The 27,042-nt window shown below is 52.4% G+C and overlaps 2 protein-coding genes across 7 annotated transcripts; one reads left to right on the top strand and one right to left on the bottom strand.

Annotated features, from left to right (window-relative positions):
- Nucleotides 1–1,522: 1,522 nt before the first annotated feature.
- On the top strand, nt 1,523–18,436 carry MAFK (MAF bZIP transcription factor K). 6 transcript variants are annotated; one of them, XM_054180357.1, is made up of 4 exons: nt 1,631–1,740; nt 9,789–9,868; nt 11,029–11,894; nt 18,250–18,436. In XM_054180357.1, exons 2-3 carry the CDS (start codon nt 9,833–9,835, stop codon nt 11,461–11,463), a joined length of 471 nt encoding a protein of 156 aa, XP_054036332.1. In that variant the 5' UTR covers nt 1,631–1,740; nt 9,789–9,832; the 3' UTR covers nt 11,464–11,894; nt 18,250–18,436. The 6 variants fall into 6 exon arrangements, with proteins under 6 accessions (XP_054036333.1, XP_054036332.1, XP_054036331.1 ...); XM_054180356.1 differs by lacking the exon at nt 18,250–18,436 and adding an exon at nt 16,360–17,299; XM_054180358.1 differs by lacking the exon at nt 18,250–18,436 and having other exon boundaries at nt 1,523–1,740; nt 11,029–14,179.
- Nucleotides 18,437–20,310: 1,874 nt separating this feature from the next.
- On the bottom strand, nt 20,311–24,707 carry TMEM184A (transmembrane protein 184A). The gene is made up of 8 exons (XM_009908677.2): nt 24,434–24,707; nt 23,723–23,888; nt 22,772–22,862; nt 22,614–22,689; nt 21,898–21,989; nt 21,478–21,647; nt 21,181–21,378; nt 20,311–20,772 (listed from the first exon to the last, which is right to left on the bottom strand). Exons 1-8 carry the CDS (start codon nt 24,656–24,658, stop codon nt 20,522–20,524), a joined length of 1,269 nt encoding a protein of 422 aa, XP_009906979.1. The 5' UTR covers nt 24,659–24,707; the 3' UTR covers nt 20,311–20,521.
- Between the last annotated feature and the right edge of the window lie 2,335 nt (nt 24,708–27,042).

Here is a 27,042-nt window from a genome sequence, read left to right as displayed (position 1 = left end):
TCTGCCCCAGACCCCACTTCAGCCAGGGCTTGCTCTGGCTGCACGGACCCATGGGGCTGTGGCAGACATGGTGCTCCCCGTGTTTTGCACATTGTTTAAAGGGAGCCATGACAGACAGGATCTTACTCTAAACCTCAGCTGTAGCCCTTAGATCTGCTCCAATGTGGACGTGTGGCCTCAAAGCTGTAAAGCACAGGCTTTCTAATGTAGTTGTGAACATGGAAAACTCAAAGGGAGTGAGTCCTTTGATGGAAGCAGTTGGGTTTGGCCAACTGTCTTGTCTGTGTACTACATCTGTTTGATGCATTTTTATCATAGTTGGATGCTTGTAGGGTCTGAAATGCTGCTCACACCAGTGGGGTCAGGGTGTTAGCTCTCACAATTGCACAAGGAAAGAGCAAGGATTGGGTTCAGGGCAGGATTTGGTTCTGCTGCAGCACTGAGAGGGTTCTAGCCACTGCCAGAGGGTCAGCCCTGTGAGCATCTGCCTCACAAAGTCTGCAGACCTAAATTACCCCTGAGCAGCCTGGAGAGCCTTGTGGAGCAGAGCCAGCAGTGTGCCCAGGTGGCCAAGAAGGCCAACAGCATCAGAAAAAAGTGTGGCCAGCAGGTGCAGGAAAGTGATTGTGCTGTACATGGCACGAGTGAGGTGGCACTTTGAATACTGGGTTCATTTTCGAGCCACCCACTACAGGAAAGACATTGAGGGGCTGGAGTGCGTCCAGCAAAGGGCAATGGAGCTGGTGAAGGTTCTAGAGAACAAATCTTATGAGGAGTAGCTGAGGCAACTGGGATTGGAGGAGGTTGAGAGGAGTCTTTATTGCTCTCTACAACTGGCCGAAAGGATGTTGTAGTGGGATGGGTGTTGGTCTTTTCTCCCACATAACAGGTGATAGGATGAGAAGAAATAGCCTCAGGTTGTGCCAGGGGAGATATAGATTGGTTAATAGGAACAATTTCTTTACTGAAAGAATGGTCATGCATTGGAACAGGCTGTCCAGGGAGGTGGTGGTGTCACCGTCCCTGGAGGTGTTCAAAAACCCTGGGGACAGGACATTTCAGGACATGGTGGTGTTGTGTTGAAGTTTGGACTCGATGGTCCTAGAGGTCTTTCCAGCCCAAACGATTCCATGACTCCAAGGCACATTCTCCTGCCCCACTGCAACCCCCAGCTCCCACACGTGGGGGTGCAAAACTCCACGGCCCAGCCGCGCCCCTTCCCTCTGGGGGACCTTTCAGGAACGGGCGGGAGAGCCCCGAGCGCTGGGATGGATAGCGCGGAGTCCGGCGCTGCACAGCACAAAAAGCAGTACCGAGCGAAGGTGGGTGAGTGGACGGTGGGGGAGCTCCCGGCTACGTGACGACGGCCGCGAAGCCCCACCCCCGCTGCCCGCGCCCTTCCCCATGAATGAACGGCGCGGGCGTGGCCGCGGGGGGCGGTGTCGCGGCGGCGGCGGCGGGGCGGGCCCGGGCGGTGACGCGCGGCGTGACGCGCCATGCCGGAAGCGGCGGGGGCGCTGGTTGGTCGGCGGCGGCGGCGCGGCGGCGGGGGGGAGGAGGGGGCCGCCCCGCGCTTGTTGTTGTCCGCGGGACTCGCTGGCAGGGAGGGAGGGAAGGAAGGAGTCGCTCACCGACCCTCAACGCCAACGCCGCCGCCCCCACCCTCGCCCGCGTCGCCCCTCAACGCCAACGCCGCCGCCCCCGCCCCGGGCGCGCGCGCGCGCTCCCGTCGGCACGCAGGTGAGAAGACGGTGGGGCGAGGGCGAACGGGAGGGGGGGGCTTAGAGCGAGCCGGGATGGTGGGGGAGAGGCTGTCCGCTCGCCGCTGCCGCCGATTGAGGAAGATGAAGGAGAGGGGGAGCGCGGCTCCGTTCGGTTCGGCTCGGTCCGGCCGGGTCCGGTCATGTCCGGGCGGGCGGGCGGGGCGGCTGAGGTAAAAGTGCTGAGTCACCACCGCGCCGGGCACGTGGTGCCGCCGCCCCTTGCACCGGGCCGGGCCGATCCGAAGGCGCGCACATGTGCCCCGGCGGGACGGTGGCGGCGAGGGGCGCGAGGGAGAAGTGGTGGCTGGGGAAGCGCTGCCTGCCCCTGCCCGGTGGGCCTGGCTACTCTGGGGAGCCGGGGCGGGGGCTCCGCAGGACCCGCAGTCACACCTTCCCCGCCACCTCAAACCCAACGGGACAGAGCGGCCGGCTCCTCCCACACCCTCTGGGGACGCGGGGCTCAGGGTGTCCCCGGGAGGGGCTGGCGGGTTCCCACCTGGGCGATGCTTTCCTCTCTCGTTGTTATTTGTATTCCTTCCTCCCCTCCTCATCGAGGATGAGCGCGCAGCCTGCCGCTGTCTTTGAATGGCTCTTAAAATACATGCGAGGAAACCTGTTGTGACGCCGCGCGTTCCGCCGTCTAAAAATAGCTGCTTTTGTAGTACGGAGGGAGCTGGGGCTCAGCCGGTGCCCGGCAGCGTGGCAGCGGCGTGCGGCGGCGGCCGGGCGTGGTGGCGGCCTCGGTGAGCTGCTGTCCGCCCCGGTTATCGGGCGGGAGCAGCCGCCGCGGGGGAAATGCCAGCCGAGCAGAGAGCTCCCAGCTGGATGGGCTAGGCTGGGGGGGCGGGTAGGGGGTGTCAGGGCTGAGCAGGGTCTTATCTGCCCCCAGCACGGCTCCTTTTGGGGTTGAAAGAGGGAGAGGTGCGTGGTGTGTTTGGGCTGGCCCCGGAGCTGGCGGGAGGACTCTGCATGTGGGGGGAAGGCCTGGAAACGGGGTGCTCTGTGGCCACCTGGTGACACGCCGGTGGGAGGAAAGGAGATGTGACATAGTGGGAAGTAAGGGGATGGTGACATTGTGGGAGCAGGTGCTGCCGCGTGATGCCTGGTGGGCACGGGGTGGTTTGGCGATTTAGTCAGAAACGGGGTGAGTGGGTGGGGGAACCTCATCTGAGCTCTGGGTGAAGACAGTGGCATGAACTGTGGATACATCCAGGTCAGGAGCGAGAGGAACTGAGATCTCTGAACTCTCATAGTGTGTCAGGGTCTGTTTGAGAAAGACCTCCTTCCTCTTCTTCCTCAGGCTGAGAGCCTGTTCTCCTCCCTTGTGGGCTGCTCCATGGAGGATTTATTTTACAGGTTCTGCCGAAAGCAGGCCATGAGGTCTGAAATTAGGAACGAGCCCCCTTTGGGCAAAGTTGTTACAGAAAAGGGAAAGGCCTCCATTTTCACTTTCACCTGGCCACCCCCTCCTTCACCAGCCTAGTCCTAAAGCTTCAGCCGGGACTGTGGGGGGTGGGCGGGAGCTGGTGAGAGGAAAGTGCTCTCCCGGAAAGCCGCACGCCTTTTTCTTGCACTTTCGGTCTTTATAAGCCCTGTCTGTCAAGAAGCACAGCCCCGTGCCCCAGCCTGTCGCGCCGTGATGCTCTCAGGGTTTTAGCAGCAACTGAATTTACCTTGTGACTTTTCTCACTGATGAGACGTTCCTCAGCTTTTCCTTCTCCTCCTTCCGTGTGCCTGCCGAGAAGCCTTCCTCGTACAGTCACTTCCTAGAGGTGATGGACGCAGCCGTTGCCCAATGGCAGCACGAAGGGCTGCGCGGCACCAGAGTTAACTCTGCTCCTACCCGGCGGAGGTGACGGACGGACGGTGATCCTCCAGCAGCAGCGGCCACGGGGCGATTACCGCAAGACTGGGGTGTGTGGTGGCTCTCACCGTTGGGACACTTTGCCCACTTCTGCAGGCTCTGAGCTTGTCAGGACTTTGCACCTGAGCTGTGTTAGTGTTCCTGGCTGTTGCTACACCAGGCTCGTGCCCTGCTTTGCAACTGTTTCGGAACCAGAGGCAGAAATCTGTTGGCATGGTTGTTTTTGCTTGCCTGTCAAGGACAGTGTGCTTTGTCATGCTTTATGTCATTTCTGCGCCGTCACCCATCTCAGCAATCTGTTGCAGCAAGGAGTTCTCTCTGCCTCCTGGAAGGGAAAAATACAGATCAGCTTGATACACTCTGATTTCCGTCAACATTGTAAGATGATTAATGGTGTGGAATGCGCTGCAGAACTTGGTACTGAAAATGTCTAGCTGTGTGAGATGTTTGGGAAGCAAAGAAAGGACAGCTGGGAGTGCTGGCCCCCGCGGCAGTCAGGGTTTGTGGGACAAGCTTGCTTGCTGATCTTTTCTGTAAACATCCAGCTGTGGAATACTTGAGTGGTGCTAGCACTTTCAATTATCAGGAAGTTTCAGGCTCAGCACCCTGTGGAGATGAACAGGCAGTTTCCACTTCTGTCTGAGCTATTGTTTCAGGCTATCTTCAAACTTGGGCAGAGTGTCCTCCAAACTTGAAGTGAGCGCAAGTGATGCAGTGCTCTCTGACCATTAACGCGACAACTGGGAAGGAAAAGGCAGTGGTGAGAGTGGCTATCCTGCTGCTAAGCTCCCAGGCAGAGGGGCAGGTAGCATAGCTAATGCTTTGCTTTGCAGTGTTGCAGGACTCTGAATAGCGATGTTGTTATGTTCCATTATTAGCAGCTGGTGAAGATGTCTGACTTGATGGCTGGCATGTGGGGTCAGGAGCAGCATAATTAGGAATCCCATCTCTGCCCCATGATCTGGCTGGGCCTATGAGCAAGTTATTTGTTGCACAGTGGCACAACTTGGATATCTAGGGGAGCATCTCTGGGCTAGTGATGCTGAGGCATAATTTTTATGTAGCTCTGTCACTTACGTTTTGTGAGCATGTGATGGAAAAAGCACTATATGCCTGTCAGTGCTGGGGCTGGCTGCCACATACCTTTCCCCTTCAGCCACCTCCTCCATGAAGTTTCTGAGGTGACACACAAGCAAACCCTCCCAGTTCTCTATATCCTCTGCTCCCTAACCACAGGCTCTCTGCAGCATCTGACTAGGTTGTTTACCAAACCACTGAAGACTCTCTGATCTGTGTCCAGGCTTCCCCAGAGAGCGCCTCAGAGAGCCGTGTCCTGGCAGCTCTCAAATGTGCTCTGAAGGTTCCTGAATCTCCTCTTTGCTGCTGGATGCTGGTTCTGATCCATAAGGGAAATGGAAAGCTGGCCAGCTGGGTGAGGGCTGCATGGAGCTCCTCTAGAACAGTAAACAGTGACTCACCCCCTCCTTGTGTCTTCTCTCTCTTCATGTCAAATATATTGCCTCGCATATGCTTCTACTCTCTGATTCACACCATCAACCCGTCCTTCTCCGCTCTCATTACAAATGAGTGACAAGCGTCAGTCTGCCTTACAGGATGTGTGAAGATTGTCAGAGCAGGAGAATGGCTTTTTGAATGATGGGAAGGGGGATGGTGCTCTGCCTGCCATGCTGCAATGTGCTGGAAATCCGTGTCGTGCCTCTGAGCGGCAGAGGTAGGGCAGTGAAGATTTAGGTATCCGTAGTTCCCTTCAGTTCAGATGTTATCCTTGGTAGGCACATACGTTTGGCTACTGCTCTGGAGCTGGGAATAACTTGTGGATAAATGAGAAACTCAACTAAAACAGCTGCCTGGGAATTGAATCGCTACTTTTGGGAATGAGGGGAGCATTCCCTGCGTAACTGTTGGGGCCGGATTGAGGTGCGATGGCTGAGATCCCCATCGCTGCTTGAACCTTGCGCTGTTTTTTCTGCCCTCTTGAAGTCGTCGCTGGGCTGGCTGGAGGTGAGGGTTGCATGTTTTCAGTTTGCTGTACGTGTCTGGGGATGGAAGCTAAACACCAGCGGGGTTGTCTGCCAGACACTCGTGTTCTGGCCGGGGTTGTCTTTCAGCATAGAAAGAGTTTTAAATTGGAGTTCATCCGCAGGTGTCGGCAGTGACTTTGTAGTAATTCCTTAATGCGTAACGTGTTTGCAAGCCCTGTAGCGTGGAAAGTCTGAAATCTCATTCTGGCATGTTTTCTTTCTTAATTGCATGCTTTGTGTGGAAAGCTCTGTCCGTCAGGCTTTCTGCTGCCTTCCTCCTTCAAAGCAAAGGCACTGGGGATCTCTAGATGGTCAAAACTGAGACCATCGGGCTTGGGATGTCAGCTGGAGACCTTCAGGTTTTTGGGGAGGACGCTGCAAGAGGCATAGATGCCGTCTGAGAGAGGGAGAGGGCGTTGGCAAAGCTGTCAATGGGTAACTTTATTGCAGAATTACAAGAGCTCTTTATGTAACCCACAGTCAAAACACTTGCTTTAAATACAAGCGTGGAGCTGCACTGGAAAAGCCTTTGCCCCTTACAGTTGGTGTGTTGCTACTCGCCGCTTTATTTATGTAGCATTCAAGGAGTGTGGTACTGCTTACAGAATGGAGATGTAATGCAGTCCTCGTTCCAAAAAGCTGAGCTCCTAATTTTAGATGTGATGCAGCAAACGCAATTAAGAAAAGAAGGGCAGGAATAGGGTAAAGACTAAAAGGGTTCTAATAATCAAATCGCTGGCGGGGTCCCAGAAGACCCCTGGGCAGTGGGTTTAGGGGATATTGGTGGGGGTGACACGTGTGCGGGAGGGTTTATGACTTTGTCGTGGGGTTTTGGCTGTGGGAGATGCCATGCTGATTTTAGTTGCTTGTTGGTGGTAGCTGAATAGTTCCAAGTAGTCCCGAATGGGAAGGATGTTGTAGGTGGGTAGATGGAGCCTGAGGCCTCAGAGGACTGTTAGTGAGGCTTGCGAGTGTTGTTGTATCAGTTTCGAGTGGAGCCAGACCACACCTGTGGGTTCACCTAGTGCGGAGATAAGACTCACTCTGGCACTGGTGTCAGAGTGAGAGTCTGGAGTCTGGTTGAGTATCCTGCTTGCACTGCCAAATCCAGCCCTCAGGGTTGGGGCAAACCCTGATTTCCCATCCTTGTTTAAAGTGGGCCTGGTGTCATGATTCCTGAACCTCTTTGCTCATCTGTGTGCCAGTAGTGGCTCTGGCACATTGCTCCTGGTGCAGTAGGATAGATCCCTGTCCATCTCTGAGGGATACCAGGGTGTTCTAGTTTGCAGGAGAAGGCAGGCATGCAGCTCAAGACCCTGTACGGAGTGTGAGGGCACCTGTGCCATCCACTGAGGAGTGTGCAGGGCAAACAGATGTTGCTTTGCTGGCACGGAGCAACAGGTCACTGAGGAGGTTTTATCAGGTGGAGCTGGAGCATTGCAGGGGCTGACAGGTGCCCACATGATGAGCCCACCGGAGACAACCCTGCCCCTCAGCGCTTGTTTTCCACGATACTTTACATTTCTTTCCATCTCCGCACAGCCAGGCGGCCCTGTTCAGTTTTTCCATCGGCTGATGTAGAGAGTGCTTTGAAGAGGCGCTGGGTGAGGATCAAAAGGCTTTTTTTGTGTAATCGGTGGGTGTGACGGGTCTGCCGTCGGCCTCCCCCTCCGTTTTGCCTTTCCTTTTCCGCTTTTAGCTGCGCGGAGTGCCGCCAGCGGGACACGGCAGCGTTGCCCCTTCCCTTGTAGGGATGGGGGCGGCGAGGGAGGGGGGCACGCCGAGGGAAGGAAGAGTTTCTGATGCTGTGGGAATGCGAGCTCTCGAACTCTGTAAACAGCTGGTGACTCACTGCATAACTATGGCACCAACTGCCTGCGCGGCCCGCAGGGCTCTGCGTCTGCAGGGAGGGAGCTGCCGGCCTCTTCCTTGACGCACTGGCAGCTCCTTTGCTCTCCTCAACTCGCCGGGACCATTTGGCCAGGACGACGAGGAGCTTTTTCCTTCCTCCTCCATGCTAGTGCGTGCGTCTGTGCCTCTGGTCTGGAGGTAGGGGTGGGCGGCACAGAGGGGAAGCGAAGAACGGCGCACGGGCAGCGCTGGGGTCTGGAGAGGTGTCTGTGCTCTCCGCAGATCCTGCTCGCCTGCAGCCAGCCCTCTTGCAAAACACGCAGTGTGCCGGCAGCCAGAGGTCAGACACATCCCTGTTCCTCAGAGGTGGCTGCTGGAGGCTGGGAGTTGCCCCTCTGACCTTTGCCCAGCTCTCTCCAGCAGCCCCGGTGAGACAAGGACTGCTGGAGGTGTGCTTGGGGTGGGGAATCAGTGCTGGAGGAGAGGAGGGAAGGACTCGGTCATGCTCTAGAAAATGCAGTGCACACCAGTTGCTGTAAGTGGCCCATTCATCACAGAGCATCTTGGCTGGTGCGCTGTGTGGCTGTCCTTGTCCCTCCTCCAGACATGGAGAGCTGTGCTGTCTCAGGCTTATAAAATAGAGGAGGTGCCTAAATACACTCCCTAATATCTAGGATAGTATCTTGCAGCTTTGCACTTACGGGATTATTTTTTTCCTCCCCCTGGCTCTTCATCTGGGTTTTTACGTAAGTCGTGTGATGATGAGGTGTCTTGACTGGGAAAAGTCAAGTGACAGCAGCGCAAGCTGAGCCAGCACCTTCACCTGCACAGATCCTGCTGGTCCCCACACTCCACCTTTGCACCCCTCCCAAATCCTGCTGCCCCCCGTTTGCAGATATGAATGAGTTTGTTTACTCTCCGACGACCTCGTGATGTCTTTGCACAGACATGACCTGAAGTCATTATTGCTTTTGGGCTTCTCTGTTTCCATGGTGACTGTCTCCGGGTTGGCTACTTTCCCAAGGTCACCATGGCAACTATCAGAAGGGAATCATGCTTGGGATGCTTTGGCTGGATTTTTCATGAATGATTAGGATGTGTGACACGATGCAGACGTGGAAATGGGGAGGGTTTGGGCTGGGCTGTAGAGGTGGGGGGGAAGAGAGGGAGAAGACTCCCGCCAGACAGGCTGTGTGCTCCGTGGTGCTGCTGGGTGTGCAGCCCTCGAAGCCGCCCTGTGTCGGGGGGGAACCGACAGCTCATGCCCTCCCTGCCGGGGGAGCGATAGACAGAGGCTGTGATGGTGGCGCGGCCGTGGTCGCCTCTCTCGCGGTAGGTACCTGACGGGCTGACAACGCTGCTGCTGCCGCGCGGGGTGAGGGCTTTGGGTGGAGGTGCGGGCAGGTGGATTCTCTGCAAGGCGCTGTGGAAGGGCTGTAGTCACCAGATAAGGTGAGAGTGAAGGGCAGCCTCTGGCAGGGAATGGTCTCCGGTGGTGGACATGCCTGCATGTCACTAGAAATATCAGGCAGGTTGGCTCTGGCAGCCTGAGGCTGAGAGGATCAGGAAGCAACAGTGTTGGTGCGCTGGGAGAGGCGAACTCCTGCCTTGCTTTGTCATCGGGGGGCTTTTGTTTCTGTTGTTTGGGTTTTCTGGTTGCGTCTCCTTTGGGTGGGGACATCACTGGAAGCAGGTTACAAACCAGGCAGTTTTTTTCTGGGTTGCTGATTCAATTTCAAGCCAGGTTAATAATAATCAAAATAAGAATGAAGGGAGTTGTTGTCTTGTGGCTTCTCGGCGCCTTTTATTAGTGGAGGTAACTCTTAATTCCATCCTTAATAGGCCATTCTGAGCGTCTGGGATTCCTCTGGAGGGAGGTGAGCAAGTGACTGGGCCTGGGAGGCCACGGTCTGTGCTCCCCTTGGGAGGGGGTGGCACGTTGCAAGGCGGTGTGTGGTGGTTGGTGTAACTGCTGTTTACAGGCAGGAGTTGATGTCCTTGTCCCCCTTCCTGATCTGTCTTCTCTCATCTTAGTGTAGTTAATAACAAAATACGAGGTCTTTAGCATTAGAAAGCAAGGCACTTGTCAACACACATATCTTGCTTCTATCTGAGTGGAGTGACCTGATCTCTGAATCCATCGCTGTGTTTGAAACAACTCTGTGGTTCCTTTAATGGTGGTTGAGTTGTGGGATTGGATGGTATGTTGGGTATCTTCTTTTGTCTCCAAGATCACTGTAACCTGAAAATCTTGTTCTGTTTTTCCAGTTGCAATTTCTGAGCAGTTTTGTCCAGAAGACTGTGCTCAGGTTATGACGACTAATCCCAAACCGAACAAGGCATTAAAGGTAGGGGAGAAGGCTGAGTGGGTAATGCTGGGTGGCAGGGGTAGGCTGTCAGGGAGCCATGCTCCATGGGACATCATGGGTCATATGTGACTGTTCTTTTTCATTCTGAGATGCTCTTACAAATGGGTACTGATACAATTTTCCACTACCTACAGGAAATACTAAGAATAGAAGAGTACCAGCAATAACAGAAAGAAGTCTAAAGTCTCTGGGATGGCACGGAGGCTAGCATAGCGCAGTTGCTATCCAAGAGACTTTTGACTACAGCAGGTATTGGCAGCATCCCAACATTAGTGCTTTCAGGCCTGTCTTGGGACTGGGAGGCACTGGGAAAGGGTGTGTTTGGCTGGTGTCTCTCACATCCACAAGACAGTAAATGCCTCAGATGTGTTGGGTTCATGGCAGTCTGTGCACAGGTTATGCATGCGTTGTTGCTGTTTCTGTCCAGCATCTTAGCTCTTCATTCCAGGTGTCCTGCAGTCTGTGAAGAGTCAAAAGGATGATGTCTTAACGGTCCTTCCCAACCTAAATACTCCTGAAAATAACTGTAGCAGCAAACCTGCTAGAGAAAAAGGCACAAGGCTTTGGTGTCTTTCTCATGTAACTTCAGAGTCTGGTCTGTGTGCCAGGAAAACTGAATCAGGCTGTGGTCCTTGAAGCCAAGCAGGCTTGGTTTTATTCATGACTTGGATGAGCAGTCTTCAATGAGAAGCCACAAAATGCTGAATTTAACCTTGTGTACAAGTGGCTATCCTGCTTTTGAGATGCTGCGCTGGTGTCCCAGTATTACGCTGGGAAAAGCTGTCATCTCTCGCAGTCAGTGTGAATTCCAGATGCTGACAAAGAAATGCAAAGGCCTTCAGTTTCATTTACATTTATCTCCTTAAAAAAAGATCTCGCTGTTCAGTTCACAGGGAGCGTGTAAAGCTCACTGCTTACTCTGACTTAGAAGGGTTACCCAAACCCAGATGACAGCAGCGCTCAGATCTCTGCCATGTTTTATTTAGATGCTTTAGTGGAACCTGTGCTCTCTAGAGTGTTTCAGGGGTGTTTTGCAGGTAGGGGTGTCACGTTGCTGAGGGGTGGCCTGTCTCTTCTCGCTGTCCGGAGCAACCTTTCACGCAGAGCTGCTGCTACCCCTGTGCTGTTGGTATTTGCAGGTAAAGGAGGAGTCAGGAGAGAATGCCCCAGTGCTGAGTGATGATGAACTCGTGTCAATGTCTGTGCGGGAGCTGAACCAGCACCTGAGGGGGCTCACCAAAGAGGAGGTCATCCGTCTGAAGCAGCGAAGGCGCACGCTGAAGAACCGAGGCTACGCTGCCAGCTGCCGCATCAAGCGCGTGACTCAGAAAGAGGAGCTGGAGAGGCAGCGGGTTGAGCTGCAGCAAGAGGTGGAGAAGCTGGCCAGAGAAAACAGCAGCATGAAGCTAGAGCTGGACGCCTTGCGCTCCAAGTACGAAGCACTCCAGACCTTCGCTCGTACTGTGGCGCGAGGGCCTATTACCCCAACCAAAGTTGCCACCACCAGTGTCATCACCATCGTGAAATCGGCCGAAATCTCATCCAGTTCTGTGCCGTTTTCAGCAGCGTCCTAGTGCCCTCAGTGGGGGGAACTAGCAGCCTTTCAGAGGGGAGTGGAAAAGGCTCTTACGCATTGTTCCGGAGTCCTTGGTCACGTCAAGAATTGGCATTCTAACAATTCTCTTCCAAAAGTGCAAAAAATAGGAGAAAAAAAAACAAAAAAGAGAAGAAAAACCAAACCCAAAACCTACAAAGGGAACTTAACTGGCTGCTTCTGTCTGGACTCTCTGGCTCCATCAAGCTCTCGTGTCCAGGATTTGAGCTCTGTATGCAGTACCAATTGCAAGATCTGCTTCCTTCTTCACCCTGCTTCCCCAAGCTCCTCTCAGCCATGGGCAACTTTCCACCTGGGAGAAGATAACCCGAGGAGCCTCCGGAATCTTTGTGAATGATGCTCAAGAGCCAGGAAACAGATGGACCGTAGAAATCATCATGTGAGATGAATGTATGGAAAAAAAAAGTTTCCTTTAGTGGCATCCTACTCCCTGTAAGAAGGGTCTCCCCTACCTTCCCCGCTTCCGTCTGATGTTCTGAGGGCAGGGGCTAGGTTAGATGTCATCCTGCTATGAATGGATGGGAGCGGGAGGACGATGGAGACTAATGCTTGGGTCTGACCACACTCATTAGGAATAACTTTTTTGTTTTCAATCCATGCTGTTAAAATATGGAAAAAATATACATATTTTACATATTTTAATATGCCCCATTACCTGTGTGGCCTGTAAAAACTACATTGCAGCCTCCTTTATTCTAAGCCCAAGTTTCCTGATAGCTCCTTCCCTAAGTAAGGTGTGCCTGTGAATTGGGTATATTTATGCAGTTTATTTCTTCCAAATGATCTGCAGTCTTGAAATACCAGCTTGTTTGGTTGGTTGGTGTTTTTTTTCTCCTGGATTCCCTGAAGCTTATTAAGGGAAGGAGGCTCGGTAAATGCTGTGAAGAGCTGCGTGTGATGGGGAGGAGAAGGGGAGGCGAGGAGGAAACATGCTGCAAGTGCTACCAGGTGGAGGCAGAACTGGCTGTGAGAGGGTGGAACAGTTCTGCTGGCATCAGCACTATGAGAAAGGGTTTATGCAGAGTATCTTGGAAAGATGTTTTAAAGCACTGAGGTGTAACTAGAGGGCAATAGCATTCAGAGGGGAGGAGAGAAAGAGAGCCTCCTCTTGATGAAAGTGTTGGTAGGTTAGTGATGAGCATCCCAGCTGGAGAGCTGGGCTCACCAGTCTTTGGTGGTCAGAGAAGGGCTATGGGGAGGTCTGAAAGAGTCTTTTTCGTCTCCATAGAATGACAGGTGCTAAAGTTGGGATCCAAAGAGTAGAGTGAACAGACAACCTGTGTGAATGTGACCCTGAAACTTGACACTTTCTCTTGGGAATGGGTGAATTCTCCTGAGAGACACATGGAGGGCAGGATGGAAAATCTGTGTGTGTGTGTAGGGGACAGAAGAATTGGGGTTGAGAAGTCGTTCATAAGGCTCTGAGCAATGGTTTGGGAGAAGGATTTCTGGCTTGGCAGTGGGCAGGAGGTGGGAAGCTGAAAGGAGAGATTCTGCTGTTGCGCAGCAGCACTGAAAAGATTAATGTTTCCAGGTCACTGTAAAACAAAAACAAACAAAAAAAAAGAAGCTATGTTGGTGTTTGTGTGTTTTGTTGTTGGGGTTTTTTGGTTGATTTTCTTTTTTGTTTGTTTCTTTTTTTCTTTTGAAGTAGGAAAGAAAAGGGACTGTGAGTTTTGCAGGGCAGGTCAGAGACTTGTGGAATGGACGATGCCTGTTGTTACGCAGGTGGGAAGAGAATGAGATTGCTGAAATTTTAGGTGAGGAAAAGGTCTCAGAGGATTTAGGCTCCAGAACAGAAAATAAAGATCACAGGAGAATCCATGAGTGTTTTGGGCTGAAAGAGAATAATCAAGTGCCACCGTCGTTGTGAAGGGGACAGTGAATTGGCATCTGACACCCAGAATAATCTGTAGTTTGAGGCTTTGTCTTGCCTTGAATGGCAGGAAGTCTGTAGAAATTTATTGAAGCCCTACTTGTCTTTGGAAGACGTTGTTAGCTTGCTTTTTCTTTTTTTTCCCCTTTTTTTTTTCACCTTGTCATTGGAGTCTCGGGATTTCCCAGGAGGGTCCTTTGTGAAATAGGTTAATGAAAAGAGAATCCTCAGACTTGGTTCTCATTCAGTCCTCAACATTGACATCCGTGACCTTACTGAGCCAGAAAGGGTGTGAGTGAAATGCTTCCTGAGGCTTGTTACTCCTTCCAGATCCATGTGTTCTGGAAGGGAGCAGGGAGTTTCCTTTGAGTGGTTTTCCGACACAAAGAGTTTGGATGACACTTAGCGTTACCTCACTTCTCCTCCACTCCCTCCCTATCTCCAAACAGGCAGATCGATGTCCTGTGTATCAGTACCAGTTATTGACTCCCACAGCAGAAGCTGAGGAAGAGAAAGATGTTACTGTCATTTCCTGGTCCTCTCATGTTCTCCAGCTCACAGACATTGGAAACTTTCCCAGACCTTACAGGTGCCTCCGAAAACAGACAAAATGGAGACTCCTGGCACTGTTGGGGCTTGAAATTAAAACCTTAATGAAAAAGGCCAGTTGACTTGAAAATGCTCAAATGCTTCCAGTCTTTATAACAGCTCCAGAGCTCCATAACATTCCTGGCTAGATAGGAACACCCTCTGGCTGCCCTTACCCCCCTGCCAGGGAAATCAGACCAGTTATACCGGGGGGGGGGGGGGGACAGAGGTCGAGCTTTGTTCTTGGTGGGGGTCTTTTTGCTGTCAGAATGAGTTGACAAACATATCTTTACGTGGCACTTCCCTTGCAGCCAAGTATTTTTTGTTTTTCCATTAATTTTTTGGGTTGTTTTGTTGGGTGGTTGCTTTTTTTTTTGTTTTTTTGTTTTTTTCCAGTTCTTGGAAGGGTGCCAAAGGCTTGTCCAAGTGATTGCTAGTTTAGTGCTGGTAGGCACTTAAAATCTCTGGTCACTCGATAAAGAACAAGAGGCCTGGGTGTTGTTAAAGCTGTTGATACCATAGCCATGGTAGGTAATCCATATTGGATATCCATAAGGACCACGTGGAAATATTTAAAAGAGAGAGAAATATATATATAAATATATAATTATATACATTTTATCGTACAGATTTTTGGTAAAAAAAAAAAGGAAAAAAAAATAAGGATTTTTCTGCTTTGGTTGGGGGTTTTGGGTTTTGGTTTTGGTTTGGGTTTTTGGTTGTTTGTTTTGGTTTGTTTTTTTTTTTTTCTCCAAGTTTGATACTGTAAATCTTTTATTACAAGAAATTGCCAGTCCAGGGCTCCCTGGGTGGTGACCTGGAGGGGAATGAAATGTCCTGGCTAAACTTCCACAGAGGGATCAGAATTGCAAGGTAACGTGGAGGGAGGAATGACCTGGAAGCTGTTGACTGCATTGGAGACCCAGCTCCTCCACCCTCCAGCCTGGAGGGCTCTCCAGTTTGGGGTTGTCACAGTGCATTCCTCTGGGGTTGGGTTTGTTTCTGGTTGGGTTTTTCTGTTGTTGTTGTTTTGTTTTGTTTTTCTCTCCGTCCTGCACTTGCAAGCCTGACAGCGAGGCTGAGCGCGGCACGGGGAGCTGGCAGCTGCCCGCAGAGTTGCCTGGGCAGCTCCAGCAGCGCTGCCCCGCAGCCCAACCTCTTGCTTGTCTCTTTGCCGCTGTAGTTTGGATGCTGGGGCTCCCTTCTCTGCCCTTCTTAATTTGTCCCCCCTCCTGCCCTGCTGAGGAGTGGGGGACTCTGGATTTGAGTGCTGGGATCCTCTCCCCTGAGCCTGGCCTTTCTTTGGTTGCTCCCTATCTGCAGTGTGATGTGGGGATCTCAAGCTGGGCAGGAGAAGCCAAAAGCATTGGATGGTGTTGGGCAAGAGCAAGAAGCGACACCTCCGTTCTTGCCAGACGTGTTTGCTGCGCTCTCTGTTGGGAGTGGGGAACCTTTCCCTCCGGGGCAGCTCCAGATCCCTTTGAAGCGAGTCGGTGTCACTGCTCTTGCCCAACTGTACCATCTGCTGGAGGGGTAGGCCACAAAGTGAAAGCTGGATGACACTGCAGCTCGGGGGATGGCCAGGGAGGGACAAAAGCGCTGGTGGGTGAAAGCTGGGAGTGGAGGCAAGCTGCGGTGGGGCCAGGCACAACGCCACGGGAGCACGGAGTGGTCAGGCCCACTGGACAGCTCAGACCCGGGGAGGAGGAAAAGGTGGCATTTGTTTTTTTTTTTGTTGTTGTTCTCTCTCTTTCTCTCTCTCAAATCATTTAAATTTCATTGTCATGATTGTTTTTATTACCAAAAAAAAAAAAAAAAAAGAAGAAAGAAAGAAAAGAAAAAGAAAAAAAAAAAAGAAAATAATTTAAAAAAAAAAGAGGGGAAAAAAAACCCACAGAAACAAAAAACTTTTGTAAGTGGATTTGTTTTCCTTTGTCTGTACTTCAGTCTGCTGGGGTGTTTCTGTAGATGGTGGATACTTGCTTTCATTTTGTTTTTTTCTTTTTTTAATGATAGAAGTCTTCTGTTTTTAAGTTGATTTTGTTTGGGGATTAGGTTTTTTTTTTTGGTTGTTTTTTTTTTTTTGGGGGGGGGGTGGGTGGGTGTTGGTTTTGGTTTTGTTTGTTTGTTTTTTTTTTATCACCAGCTCATTCTATCCTCTGTGGTTACTCAGTAATTTCATTTCAATATTTATTTTTGTGCTGCTTTTTTTATTATAAAATAAATTATTGATATACCAAGCAATGTGGATTCCTGTTTGTAAGGCGAGTAAGCCCCTGTGTATGTGTCCATTACTTTCTCTTGACAGCCACAACGTAATTTATTGCTGTAAATTTAGCTGCAGTGACTGGTTTTTTTGTACCTTTCCAATAAAGCATTTTCTGGTTTCAGACTTGCCCTGGTCTATGGTCAGCATTTTGGAGCTTGAATTGATCTTCAGAGGAGTGTTGCGCTCTGCTTTTCTTGCCTGCCCGTCCCCGGCGCAGCACAGGGCTGGCTGCTGGCTGCGGCACTGCCGGTGAGCGATGTGTTTTTGGGAGGCAGGCTGGGCTGAGGAGAGCGTGATGCTGCTCTGGCTACTGCAGGCATCTGACCCAGCCTGGTGTCACCAGCTTCTTCATCTCCCAGCCTCGCCATGGTGCTGCCATGGTGTGTTTGGAACGTGTTGAAGGGATAGCTCTTGCCCAAGCTGCTTGTCTGGTAGGTCTCGTGCTCAGACCACATCTATCTGTTCTCCCAACCCAGGCTGTGCCCTTGTGTTCACTTGAGGGTATTTGTGGTGGCACAGGCTGGGAGTGGTGGCTGAGCTGGCATCTGCCTGCAGCTGTGTTGCTGGGAGATGGCTGTGGAGGCCCTCCTTGGCTTGGAGACCCTGTGCTGTGAGACAGGTCACAGTGCTGTCCTCCTTTGGGTTGTGAAATCCCCCTGCACTGCTTTCCTCTGTGACTGCTTGTGAATAAACTGCTTTAACTCCTTACATCAGTTTTTCAGCTTTCTGGTTGTCCCTGTTTGGGCTCTAAAGAAGTGGTACTTTGAGCCAGTGAGCTCCTAGGGACCATGTTAGCTTTAATCTCCAGTTCCAAGTGGTTGAAGTTTCATTAGGGGACAGCTGAAGGAGGAAAATGCTTGGCCTGTGTGAGGTTGAGGCAATAGGTTGGAGGCAGACATGCATTGGCTGATGTTAGAATTAGAGGTAAGGCAAAGTGGAGAGAAGCAGAGCTGAAAAGACTTTGTGTGTCAGCAGGTAATGGATGGTCATTAGGTGCCAGAGGTGGGGCTTGGCTGAGCAGGAATGTGGGTGATGCCTGAGGAGCAGTTGCAGTCACTGCTGGGCTACACAATCATCATCCACTAAAGCTCTTGTCTGGAGAGATGACCTGGCAGCAGCTGGGCCCAGGAACTTTCTTGTAGGTGCTAGCACCCAAATAGGGAAGCCTCTGTCTCCAGCTGGGCACTAGGCATGGCAAGCAGCCGTGTGCAAGAGTGATGGCAGCCTCCTTCCTTCCCCTCTGCGTTTTGCAATCGTGGTCAGCCCCAGCTCTTGTGGGTGTGATGGCAGGAGGTGTCCCGTGAGGATGCATCCCTGACATGAGCAGATTGTAAATCTGCCTGACCCAGGTCCAAAAAACCACCAGGAGAACCGATAGCTGCAGACCAGCCTTGTCCTTGGGGAGAGCCTGAGGACAAGCGACAACTGGAAAACAAATCTGCCGACCACTGGAGCCTGCTGCTGGCAGCGATAAAAGCCTGTTCCTCCCAAGCTGCCTGCTGGCGTGGCTCCAGGCACAGCCGGGCTCCTGTGTAGGTCACCCGTGTGCTCGCTGCCAGCTTTCCCTGTGTCCTTGTTGAAGAGGTGGAAGAGACATGTTAGAGGAGCACAGCACTGTGTCTGCTGGGGAACGTGTTCAGCCTGCAACACCGTTGGCATTTCTGTTCCCCGGGGATGCCTTTTGACAGCAGAACGATTTGAGGGCCGTGACAGCGCCCAGCCCGAGCTGTGAGCCCTTGCCTCTCTCTCTCCTCCAAGAAAAAGGACGACCAGGAGGCCAAGCTTTCTCCTGCTGGAGAGGGGAGTGTTGCCTGCTGTTGCACAGCACAGCAGCCAGCTGGTGTCCAGCCCAGCGTGGCTTCTTCGGGCTGGTATCACACTGCTGACTTGGATGAGTCACAGCTGATTCTATTTTTTTTAACCCACCTTGTTTTACTTGCAAGAAAGACCTGTTTTACATATAATACAGTAATCAGGGCTTGACACTAATAGGCAAACGTTATTGTCTGCAGTGGGAATTGCACCTGCTGGTAAGAGCAATGAATGCAGCCCATTATGCACTGGAGTCAATCATTTGTGCAATGAAGTACAGCTACGTTTCTTGCTGTGTTCCTGTGCAAGTCTTTACTTCAGCAGCCATGAGTGCACTGACAGATGTGCCATCATCACCTCTGCAGTCTGTCCTCGCCCTGGGAGCCGCAGCAGCCTCTGTTCCTGCATCTGTGGCCAGCCCTCTCCCAGAGGAGCTGAGAAGACCAAGATGTTCAGCTGAGAGATGTCCTTGCTTAGATGCTGGCTGTGTTACAAACCTGAGCAGCCTCATTCCTGAGTGTTGAGGCTGCACTTTGCGGGCCCAAGGGTCTTGCTCCTAGGATGTGCAGGACCCTGGGTGCATGCCTGGATGCACAGAACACATGGCTCTTGGCTGTGGACCTCATCGCAGGAAAAGTGGCAGCAGTCTCACTGGCTGACCAGGTATGGGCAGCAGTGCTTCAGAGCAGAGGTCCTGGCAAGATTGGCTTAGCTGAAGGCTACTTGTGTGGTGCTTCCAGCACAATAAGGTGTCTCCAATAATCATCATAAACAGAGGTTGTCCTTTTGAGGCTGGAGTCTGAACTTAGTTTGGCTAAAGCAGATCCAGCAACTCTGAAGTGCTGCATCCACAGTTTAGGTGAGGGTTGGAAGAGGTGCAGTGCAAGGAGAGGAAGAGCAACACGCTCTTTGGAGTGAAAAAGATGAGCACAAATCCTGTGGGAATGCCAAAATGTGCAGGATGCTGCATGTGCAGGTATTTCTGCTGGGCCAGCACTGAGGGGCAGGGAGGACGTTGAGTTTAAGAGCATCAGCATTAGAGCAGGAACAGGCAGCTCGTGGGCTCTGCTTGCTGAGCTAAGTGAAAATGCTTGCTCACTCCCTGGTAGAAATTGCTGTTTATTAGAAAAAAAAAATAATTCATAAATAAAATAATTTCATGTTGTGATTTACATTTTGCAGCTTAAGAGCAGGGAAAAGAAAAACCTGGTAGAAGTTGTATGTAAAACAGCTCTAAGCCTTGCCCCTGTGTTTGCCACAAGATTGCAAATGTCAGGCTAGAGACTTGCCTCTGTCCTTTCACTACCCACACTCAGCCTGGTCAGTGCCTGAGTAAGTTCCTGGGGATCATCTGATTAACAGGAATAGAAATTGGACTAAAAAATACAGAGGAGGAGGAAAAAACCCCACCCAACTGAGGGGAAGTTTGACAGAAGGATTTGTGCTCTCCATCACTGTGTGATATGGGGAGAATCCTTCCATCCAGCATCTTTCCCCACCAGTGGTTCTTCCTAACATGGCAGCATCCCCCAGTGCCTCCATCCTGCCACTGTCACCCAGCTGGGCTCAACTCCCACCTGCCTTCCTACAGGTTGAGCAAAGCCCAGGGGCAGCAAAGAATGAAGGGTTAGGAGGAACAGATAGTTTCCAGTAAGTGCATTCCTACCTCCACCAGTCACAGTCTGTTTCCCTAATACAGGCTCTGATAAAGAAGATGGAATCCCTTTTAACTTCTGATTTGTTCAGAGATAAGTCAGCTTAGACATAAACAAGTGCTTCTGTCACCAGCTGCTCTCAGGAACGCAGCTGCGAGACCCTGGGTTAGCCCCAGTGAGGTCCTGTCCCTGCTCCCTGGGGAGTTACTCAGGCAGCTGCATCCCCATCTGGAGGGAGAAGAGGATGACTTACTCTTCCTCCCTGCTTAAGGTCTTCTGTACAACTCCATAGACTTTTCTGGGGGAAGATGTAAAAATAAGGGACAACATCTTTCAGCTGTTAGCAGGTTTTGAGGTGAAATGAAGTCACCTTCCTGGGCTGGTTTTCTCCACAGGGCCCTTTGAGATCATTTTCTACTCAAATCAGGAGAAACTAGAGCAGAACTGTGCTGAGAAAAGCATTTCTCTTAGGCCTCGACACTGCTTGGAGGTAAGAGGGTGAAGGCAGCTGATCTGTCCTGCAGCCTGGCATCCCCCAGCATAGGCATGAGGCTGCTACCAAGATGCCAGCAGTGGGGTGGCAAAGCCCAGGCTGCAGCACAGGCCCTAACACTGGTAGAGATGGAACAGCAAAAACTGGCACTATTTGACAGAACCTTTTCCTGGGTTATTGCATCTTCCCTTTGAGAGACTGGCTTATTAGGTAGAGTTTCTGGCTTCTCGGTACCCTGATTAGACCAGATTGTCTCAGGCTCAAGACAGCTCCCACTTGCATGGGTTTAAACACCTCCAGTATCATTGTCCACTCTGACATCTCCTACAGATCCTCATCTGAGAAGATCAGCACTCTCTTCTCAATGTTTTTGCTCTTCCTGCTGCTCAGTCCCTCCACCCTGGAGGCCACGTGCCCATTCTCGCCCGGCGCCTTGTGCTCTGCCTCCTGCGTTGACTGCTGGGTGTACTGCTGGTACGCAGGTGAGAAGTTGTGGATCGCGTCCTGCACGATGTCCTGAGGGCTTATGGTCTCCTTCAGCCCACTTGAGATGCTCTGCATTGGGGCAAGGTTTGCTGAAAAACAGGGAGAGCAGGAGAGTGATGGGGCATCAGACAGTTACTGAGCCCAAGCACCCCAGACCTGAATGACACTTTTCCTTAGACATTCAAGAGCAGGAGCTCATTGTGGGCCACGCCAGTTTGTGGTGGTGAGTTCTAAGGCAGCAGGCAAACCCTTGCTCCGTGTTTCGAAGAGGATGGATCCTCTCCAGCACAAATCCTCTAATTCTGACCATCCACAGCAAGGTCTCTCTTCCTATCCATTCACTATGGCTGTGGGTCTCATGAGGGAAGAGGAAGAAGGAACTGGTGGAGCACAGGAGACAGAAATTCCTCTGATGGTTTTTAGCATCCCGTGGGTAATTCTGGAAGGGAGGGGTCTCCTCTTACTCGCTGATAGGGGAAGAAGAAAGGAAGAATTACCTCTTGAGTTTTCTTTTTTCTCTCTGTACACCTGGCAGGGGAATGCATAGCGCAGGGCAATGGAAGCAAAGAACATCTCAATGCAGATAATGAAGTTCTGGTAGCCAGCAGCCACTGTCCCAGCTCCCACCTCCTTCCCATCGATGATCTGAACTTCAGGGATCACCCCGCATTTCTCCAGGACTGCCAGCAACATCCCTGTGCAGAGGAAGAGAGATGGATCAGCTCTGGTCCTGCATCCATGTATCAGGTGAAGCTATGGGAGGAGAAGCACTGGGCTTCTGTGGTGGAACCCACCTTGCCAGAAGGAGAGGAATATGACTGCCTTAATGGTGATGAACTTGAGGACTGGCTTAAATGGGCGCAGCAGGTCCATGGTGGCAAAGTAGAAGAGGAAGAGGGCATAAAGTGCCAGGCTGACAGAGAAGTTGTAGATGATGGTGATGTAGAGGTAGCCACTGTGGACACTGGGTGGGGAGAGAGAGAGAGGTGCTGCTCAGGGCTGTGGGAAGTGAAGCAATTCCACCCAGAGGTGAAGAAGGATGAAATGGGGAGGGGAGAAGTGCCACATGGGAGAGTACAGCCAAGGCAGGGGCAAAGGGGGCAGGCAGGGGCTAGGCAGGGGGTTGCTCTCAGCTTTTGCTCTGTTGGTAGGACCTTTTGAATAGGACCCATCCTATTCCCTTTACCCTCCCCAGCTCAACCCAGCATCCTCACTTGAAGTCCCCATCGTGGTACTTCCCAAATGCCTGCAGGATGATGGTGATGATTGCCATGAGGGGTTTCACGATGCAGAACTGTAGTGTGGCCTGTATGGGGGAAAGACACAATGCACTCCAGGCAGGAGGGAAATGCCACTGCCCTCCCTGCAGTTCTTGCCACCCCTGATGCCCTCCACACAAGCTAACCCCTCCACACCTGGGACACAGACACAGAGGAGACAGCAGTTCTCCATCACAGGAGTGACCAGGGCTGCTGGGTGAAATACAAACCAGCTCAAGGTCTGCTTATGGGAGGGAGCAGGGCTCCCAAAGGGCAGCTTCTGAAAGGCAGTATAGTGACTCCAAGGAGGGGGGAATGGGTGGTTTTCAGATGGACTGGTGCCAGGATTCAGCCCGCAGCACAGCCCTGGAGAGTTAGAGAGCTGTGCAGGCTAACCTGGGACTGGACAGAGATGGCAATCTCAGCTCTGCAGTGGGAGGAGACCCTGACTCAGCAGTGAGTCAGAGGCAAGGACAGTGTGGAGCCCTGCTGCTGGCCAGGTGCCTGCAAGCTGGGTGAGCTGCCTCCCTCAGAGGAAAAAAAGCCCAAAATAGCATCTCCGGAGAGCAGTGAAGCAGAGCCCTCTCAGCAGGCCACTGGGGAAGAGACCTGCCACCTGCACAGCCCTTGTTGGAGGGAAGTGGAGCCGATGCGCCCCGTCAGGCACCCACCTGCTTGCAGAAGCGCAGGAACCCGATGGAGTAGGACATGCCCTGAAGGCAGCAGGTCCCGTAGAAACAGCTGGACCTGGAAGCAGAAGCCCAGGAGATGCCACTGGGGCTGCTGGATGGGGAAAGTGAGAGGAGGGCCAAGGGATGCTGGGACTTACGCAATGGGCTTGCCTCGGATCTCTGTCATGATGGTGCTCTCTCCTCCAAGGTACTCGAAGCACAGGCTCAGGAAGCTGTAAATGACGAAAGCTGGCAAGGCAAGGGCAGGCACGATCAGCAGGGCTGATGGAGATACATGAGGGGGTTGTTACATTTGGTGTTCCTTCCTGCTGGGGTGTGTTCTCATCCACCCCAGCACCGCCTTATTTGGGACACTGGTGGGTGGGAGCCCAACAAGAGGAGCAGCAGGTCAAATCCATCTGGCTTTCAGGTGCCTGTACATGGCAGCAGTCAGGTGTCCCAGCGGTGATTGTGAAGCTGACCTCCATGGGCATCCAGACAAGCCCAGGCAGGAGTACAATGGCCAGGGTCCATTTGCATAGAAGCACCTCAAAACTGTTAAAGGGCAGCACAAGTGGGGTGTTGGACAGCAAGAAGAAGGTCCTGAACAGTTTTCTTGGACATGTCCATCACTTATTTTTCATATAGTCCAATCCTTAAGTAATAAGCATGCCCATATCCCTCTGCTCCCAAGGGGAGAGCAACAAGGTGGAGGAGCAAACTCCATCTTGATGAGCTTCCCTTGTACCTCAAAACACCTCAGCTCCCCAATTCCTTAAGTATCTCTACCTTCTCCTTTAGAGAAGCTGCATTTCTACCCCACAGGCAGGAAGAAAACCTTGCATTCCCCAGGAGCATGAGGCTGAGGTCCCTGTGAGCCTGCAGGCCGGTGTTGGAAAGGCACCAGTACCTGTCTGCCTGAAGGACATCCCTTCCCTACTGCTGATGGAGAAGGAAGGGGAAACCCTCTGCACAGAGGAAGGGAGGAGGGGAAGAGAAAGAGATGGAGCTATGCCACTGTGCAATCCAGGATGCTTCAGAGAGACAGGTCGGCGAGATGAGAGGCCTGCTTTGCCATCAGCCTCCTGCCGAGGAGAGGCTGCGCTCACCTTCATAGCAGTCACGCACCGAGTCGAAGTAGACGTAGTACTGGTGGCTGCCCAGGAGGAGGAGACTGAGCCAGGAGTCGAAGGCGTAGATGGGCACGATGAAGAGGATGCGGATGATGTAGCGCTGCTCCTTGGCGATGGTGTAGTTCCTCAGGTGTGTGTAGATCTGCAAAGTGCCCAGCCATTAGCTGTGGCTACCACTGCTCGGGACAGGCACCAGGTACCCTCAAGGGACAACATTTGATAAGCTCCAACCCAGTCCATGGAGCTATACCTTCCATGAAAACAGGTGGAAACTGGGTCCCTTCCCTGGGGCTGTGTGATGAGTGCCAGACTCTGTGCAGCCCCTTCCCAGTGCTCCGAGACACCAGCTTGGCAGATTTGTGCAGCACCCAAAAACATGCCCCCTGGCAGTATTTTTCACTGTGCATCTCAGTGGGCCAGACCCTAGGGTGCCAGATGAGAAACCCCTCTGGGTGTTGCCTCTGGGCAGTGCCAGTGCCCTGCAGCCTCTCCTGGCTCTGGCAGCCACCTGGGCACGGTGTGGGCAAAGTCCACCCTCCCAAGCTGTCAGCACCAGGCTCCTGACAGCAGAGATATCCCCTCCAGGCAGCAACAGAAGGAAATATTTATCCAGAACTCCTGGGCAATCAATATTTTTGCCCTCACATCAACCTCTGTGCTGAGCTCCATCTCCACTCCAGCCCCTACCTGGTGGAAGGTGATGACGAGTGCCGACCACACAAAGATGCCAGAGATGACCTCTGCTGCCGTCGTGGTCAGGAAAAGCTGCTGGCTGTCCTGGGAGTCGTTGTGGGCAGCCGTGAGCAGGGCAAGGGCCGGGGAGGGGGAGGCTGAGGCCAGCCTGGCCACTGTGCTGGGCCCTGGTGTGCCAAACACCGTGGGAGAGGGCAAGGCACGCATGGCATTACTCATCTGCAGGGAGGGAGAGGCAAGGGGAGTGGTGCAGGAAGGCAGGACAGAGGTAAGCTAGTGAAGAGGAAGGTCCCAGAAGATCTCCCAGCCCATACAGTGCAGACAAACCTGTGAGGTTTATTTTGCTTCCCCAGGTTTCTCCAGGGCGTACCTCACCCAAACCAGCCACTTCAGCATGGATGGGGCTGCTTCTCCCAGCAGGGAAATGCAAATATCCTTTAAAAGCAGACCCTCTTTTCCCCAGGAAGGTATATGTGGTCCCTGGGTGCCCCAAAACACACATCTCCTTCCTGGCCTTGCTCCTTCTTGTTTGCTTGGAAGGGAAAGACTTGCCTGCATTCCTAACCCTGTGATTCCACACTTGTTTCTCAGGACCCTTTTTCCTCAGGAAACAAAGACTTGAAGGTTGAACTCATCCTTCACTCATGATAATAACGAGTCCCTTACAAACCAGCCATCAGGACACTGATCTCCTTCTGCCTGGGAGTCCAGAAAGCGCTGGAATTCCTGTGGTCCTCCCCACATCTGGCTACTTTCATCGTGCATGGTGTGCTAGGGACAAATCCCAAGGCTGCCCAAGAAGCCAGAGGTTTGTCACCTCCCAGGCTGTTTGCCCAGCCTCAGCCATTTTGAGATCGTGGGGTCTCGGTGTGGCAGCAATGCCAACCCTAAGACCTGAACAGCAGCCAGCAATCCTTCCTGCACCTAAAGTGAGCCCAAGGCAGCAGAGCTGCTCCCTTTGGTGATGCTGAAGCTCTCCAGCATCTTCTCAGCAGGTCTGTCCTCCTCAAAGCTGGTTGACCCAAGGCACCAAATGTTCCCAGCACAGAGGGTGGCCAGGGTGTAAGGGCACAGTGTACCCTGCAAGTCCAGACAGCAAGGACCAGTCTAATAATATGCTCTTATTTATAGGTCAGCTTCGTATCTCAAGGCCAACAGATGCACAAACTGCCATGTTTGGCCTCTCTTCCTGCTAATCTATGGAAAGCTGCTTTTTCCCCAAGTATAACAATAGTGTGTTTAAAAAAAGACAAACAAGAAGCTCAGAGCAGAGCTCTAACAATACAGATGCTTCTCAATGCATTGTTAACAAACAAAGGTTTTAGCTGCTGGGTAACTATCGCCTGGGGGTAAAACTCTAAGCATGAGCTGATGAGAGGCAAGAAAATAATCTCCCACAGATAAGAACGGTAGAGAACGACCTCGGTGCAATTAAACAGAAAACAAACCAAAGCGAGAGCTCACCCTACAGCTTCCTCTCCTGCCCTCTCCCCGAACTCCAACCTGACAGGAGAGGAAACTCAGCTGGTGTCAGATCAACAGTCCTAAAAATACCTTTGCCCCCGCCTCTGCCTGGCAGGAGCTGCCTGTAAGTGGAGATGCCCGGACATGCTGGCGAGGTCCCAGCAGCTCACCATGCTGTACCTGCGCCCGCCAGCGGGGAAGCGGAGCCGAAGGTGGCCGGAGGGACAGGGGGGCGATAGTGTTACGGAGGCAGCGGGGAGCCGGGTTCTGCCTCCCTGCCACCACCGCACGGCCAGCAGGAAGAAGGATCCCAGGGAGAGCCGGGGAGGGATCTGGTCTTTGGACAGAGTGCAGTGAGACTGGGCCCTGTCTTGTAAACATTAACAGGAGGAGGGAGTTAGCTCGCAGTGCAGGGTGGAGGTGAGAGCCCAGCTTTGCCCCATTCCCCATCACTCCTCACTCTTTTTGGGCACTTCCCTGCTGCCGCCTGGGGCTGTGCAGCTGGATTTGGGATGCTTTTCCTCTGCCAGAGCATCATGATAGGGAAGGACGTGATCCAGCTTGCTTCCTAGGACAAGGTGGAGACCTATGCTTATCCCTGCACCCTTTTATTCTCTTCTCAACCCAGCACTGTGCCACAGATGCTTGGCCCAAGACATCCCAACTCCTATCAGCTTTCCCAGGCATTGTGGTGCAAGCACAGCGGCACCAGCAGTCGGACCTGGCAGACTCCCCTACATTGTCACACTCTGAAGGCAGCAGAGCAAGTCATTAAAAACAAAGGCCTTGGTGCCACTTGGAGACCGGGCTTCCAGCTCCAGAGGTAATTAGATCCTGGCTGTGCAAGATAGCTGGGCAATTCAATGCAGTTAAGAGGGACATTTGCTTCTGAAACAAAGTCACTGAGGAGACACAGAGAAAAATATCAGCAGCAAAACTCAGCTCTTCGGCAGGACTGTGCCAGTGCCACTTCCAGACACCCTGCAGGCAGCTGCCATGCAGTGTCTACCTGTTGCACTCACTCCCTGGGATATTAGTGATGCTAAGTGAGCACTGAGCAGAAGATAAACTGAGCAGTGAGATCTGTGTTCAGGCAGGCCACCTGCACATGGGGCTTTTCATTTGGCCAGGGATTCCCT

The sequence above is a fragment of the Dryobates pubescens genome, chromosome 4 (genome assembly GCF_014839835.1).
Source record: "Dryobates pubescens isolate bDryPub1 chromosome 4, bDryPub1.pri, whole genome shotgun sequence".
Taxonomy (NCBI): domain Eukaryota; kingdom Metazoa; phylum Chordata; class Aves; order Piciformes; family Picidae; genus Dryobates; species Dryobates pubescens.
This window is presented reverse-complemented; position numbering and strand designations above follow the sequence as displayed.

What these genes read in the sequence shown, in the direction of transcription:
- MAFK (XM_054180357.1), top strand. Translation starts at nt 9,833, where the DNA reads ATGACGACTAATCCCAAACCGAACAAGGCATTAAAG. An exon ending in AACCGAACAAGGCATTAAAG is followed by an intron (nt 9,869 to 11,028) that starts GTAGGGGAGAAG and finishes TGGTATTTGCAG; the next exon opens with GTAAAGGAGGAGTCAGGAGA.
- TMEM184A (XM_009908677.2), bottom strand. Translation starts at nt 24,658, where the DNA reads ATGAGTAATGCCATGCGTGCCTTGCCCTCTCCCACGGTGTTTGGCACA. An exon ending in TCCTGCGCTTCTGCAAGCAG is followed by an intron (nt 21,990 to 22,613) that starts GTGGGTGCCTGA and finishes TCCCCCATACAG; the next exon opens with GCCACACTACAGTTCTGCAT. An exon ending in TACCACGATGGGGACTTCAA is followed by an intron (nt 21,648 to 21,897) that starts GTGAGGATGCTG and finishes CTCCCCACCCAG; the next exon opens with TGTCCACAGTGGCTACCTCT.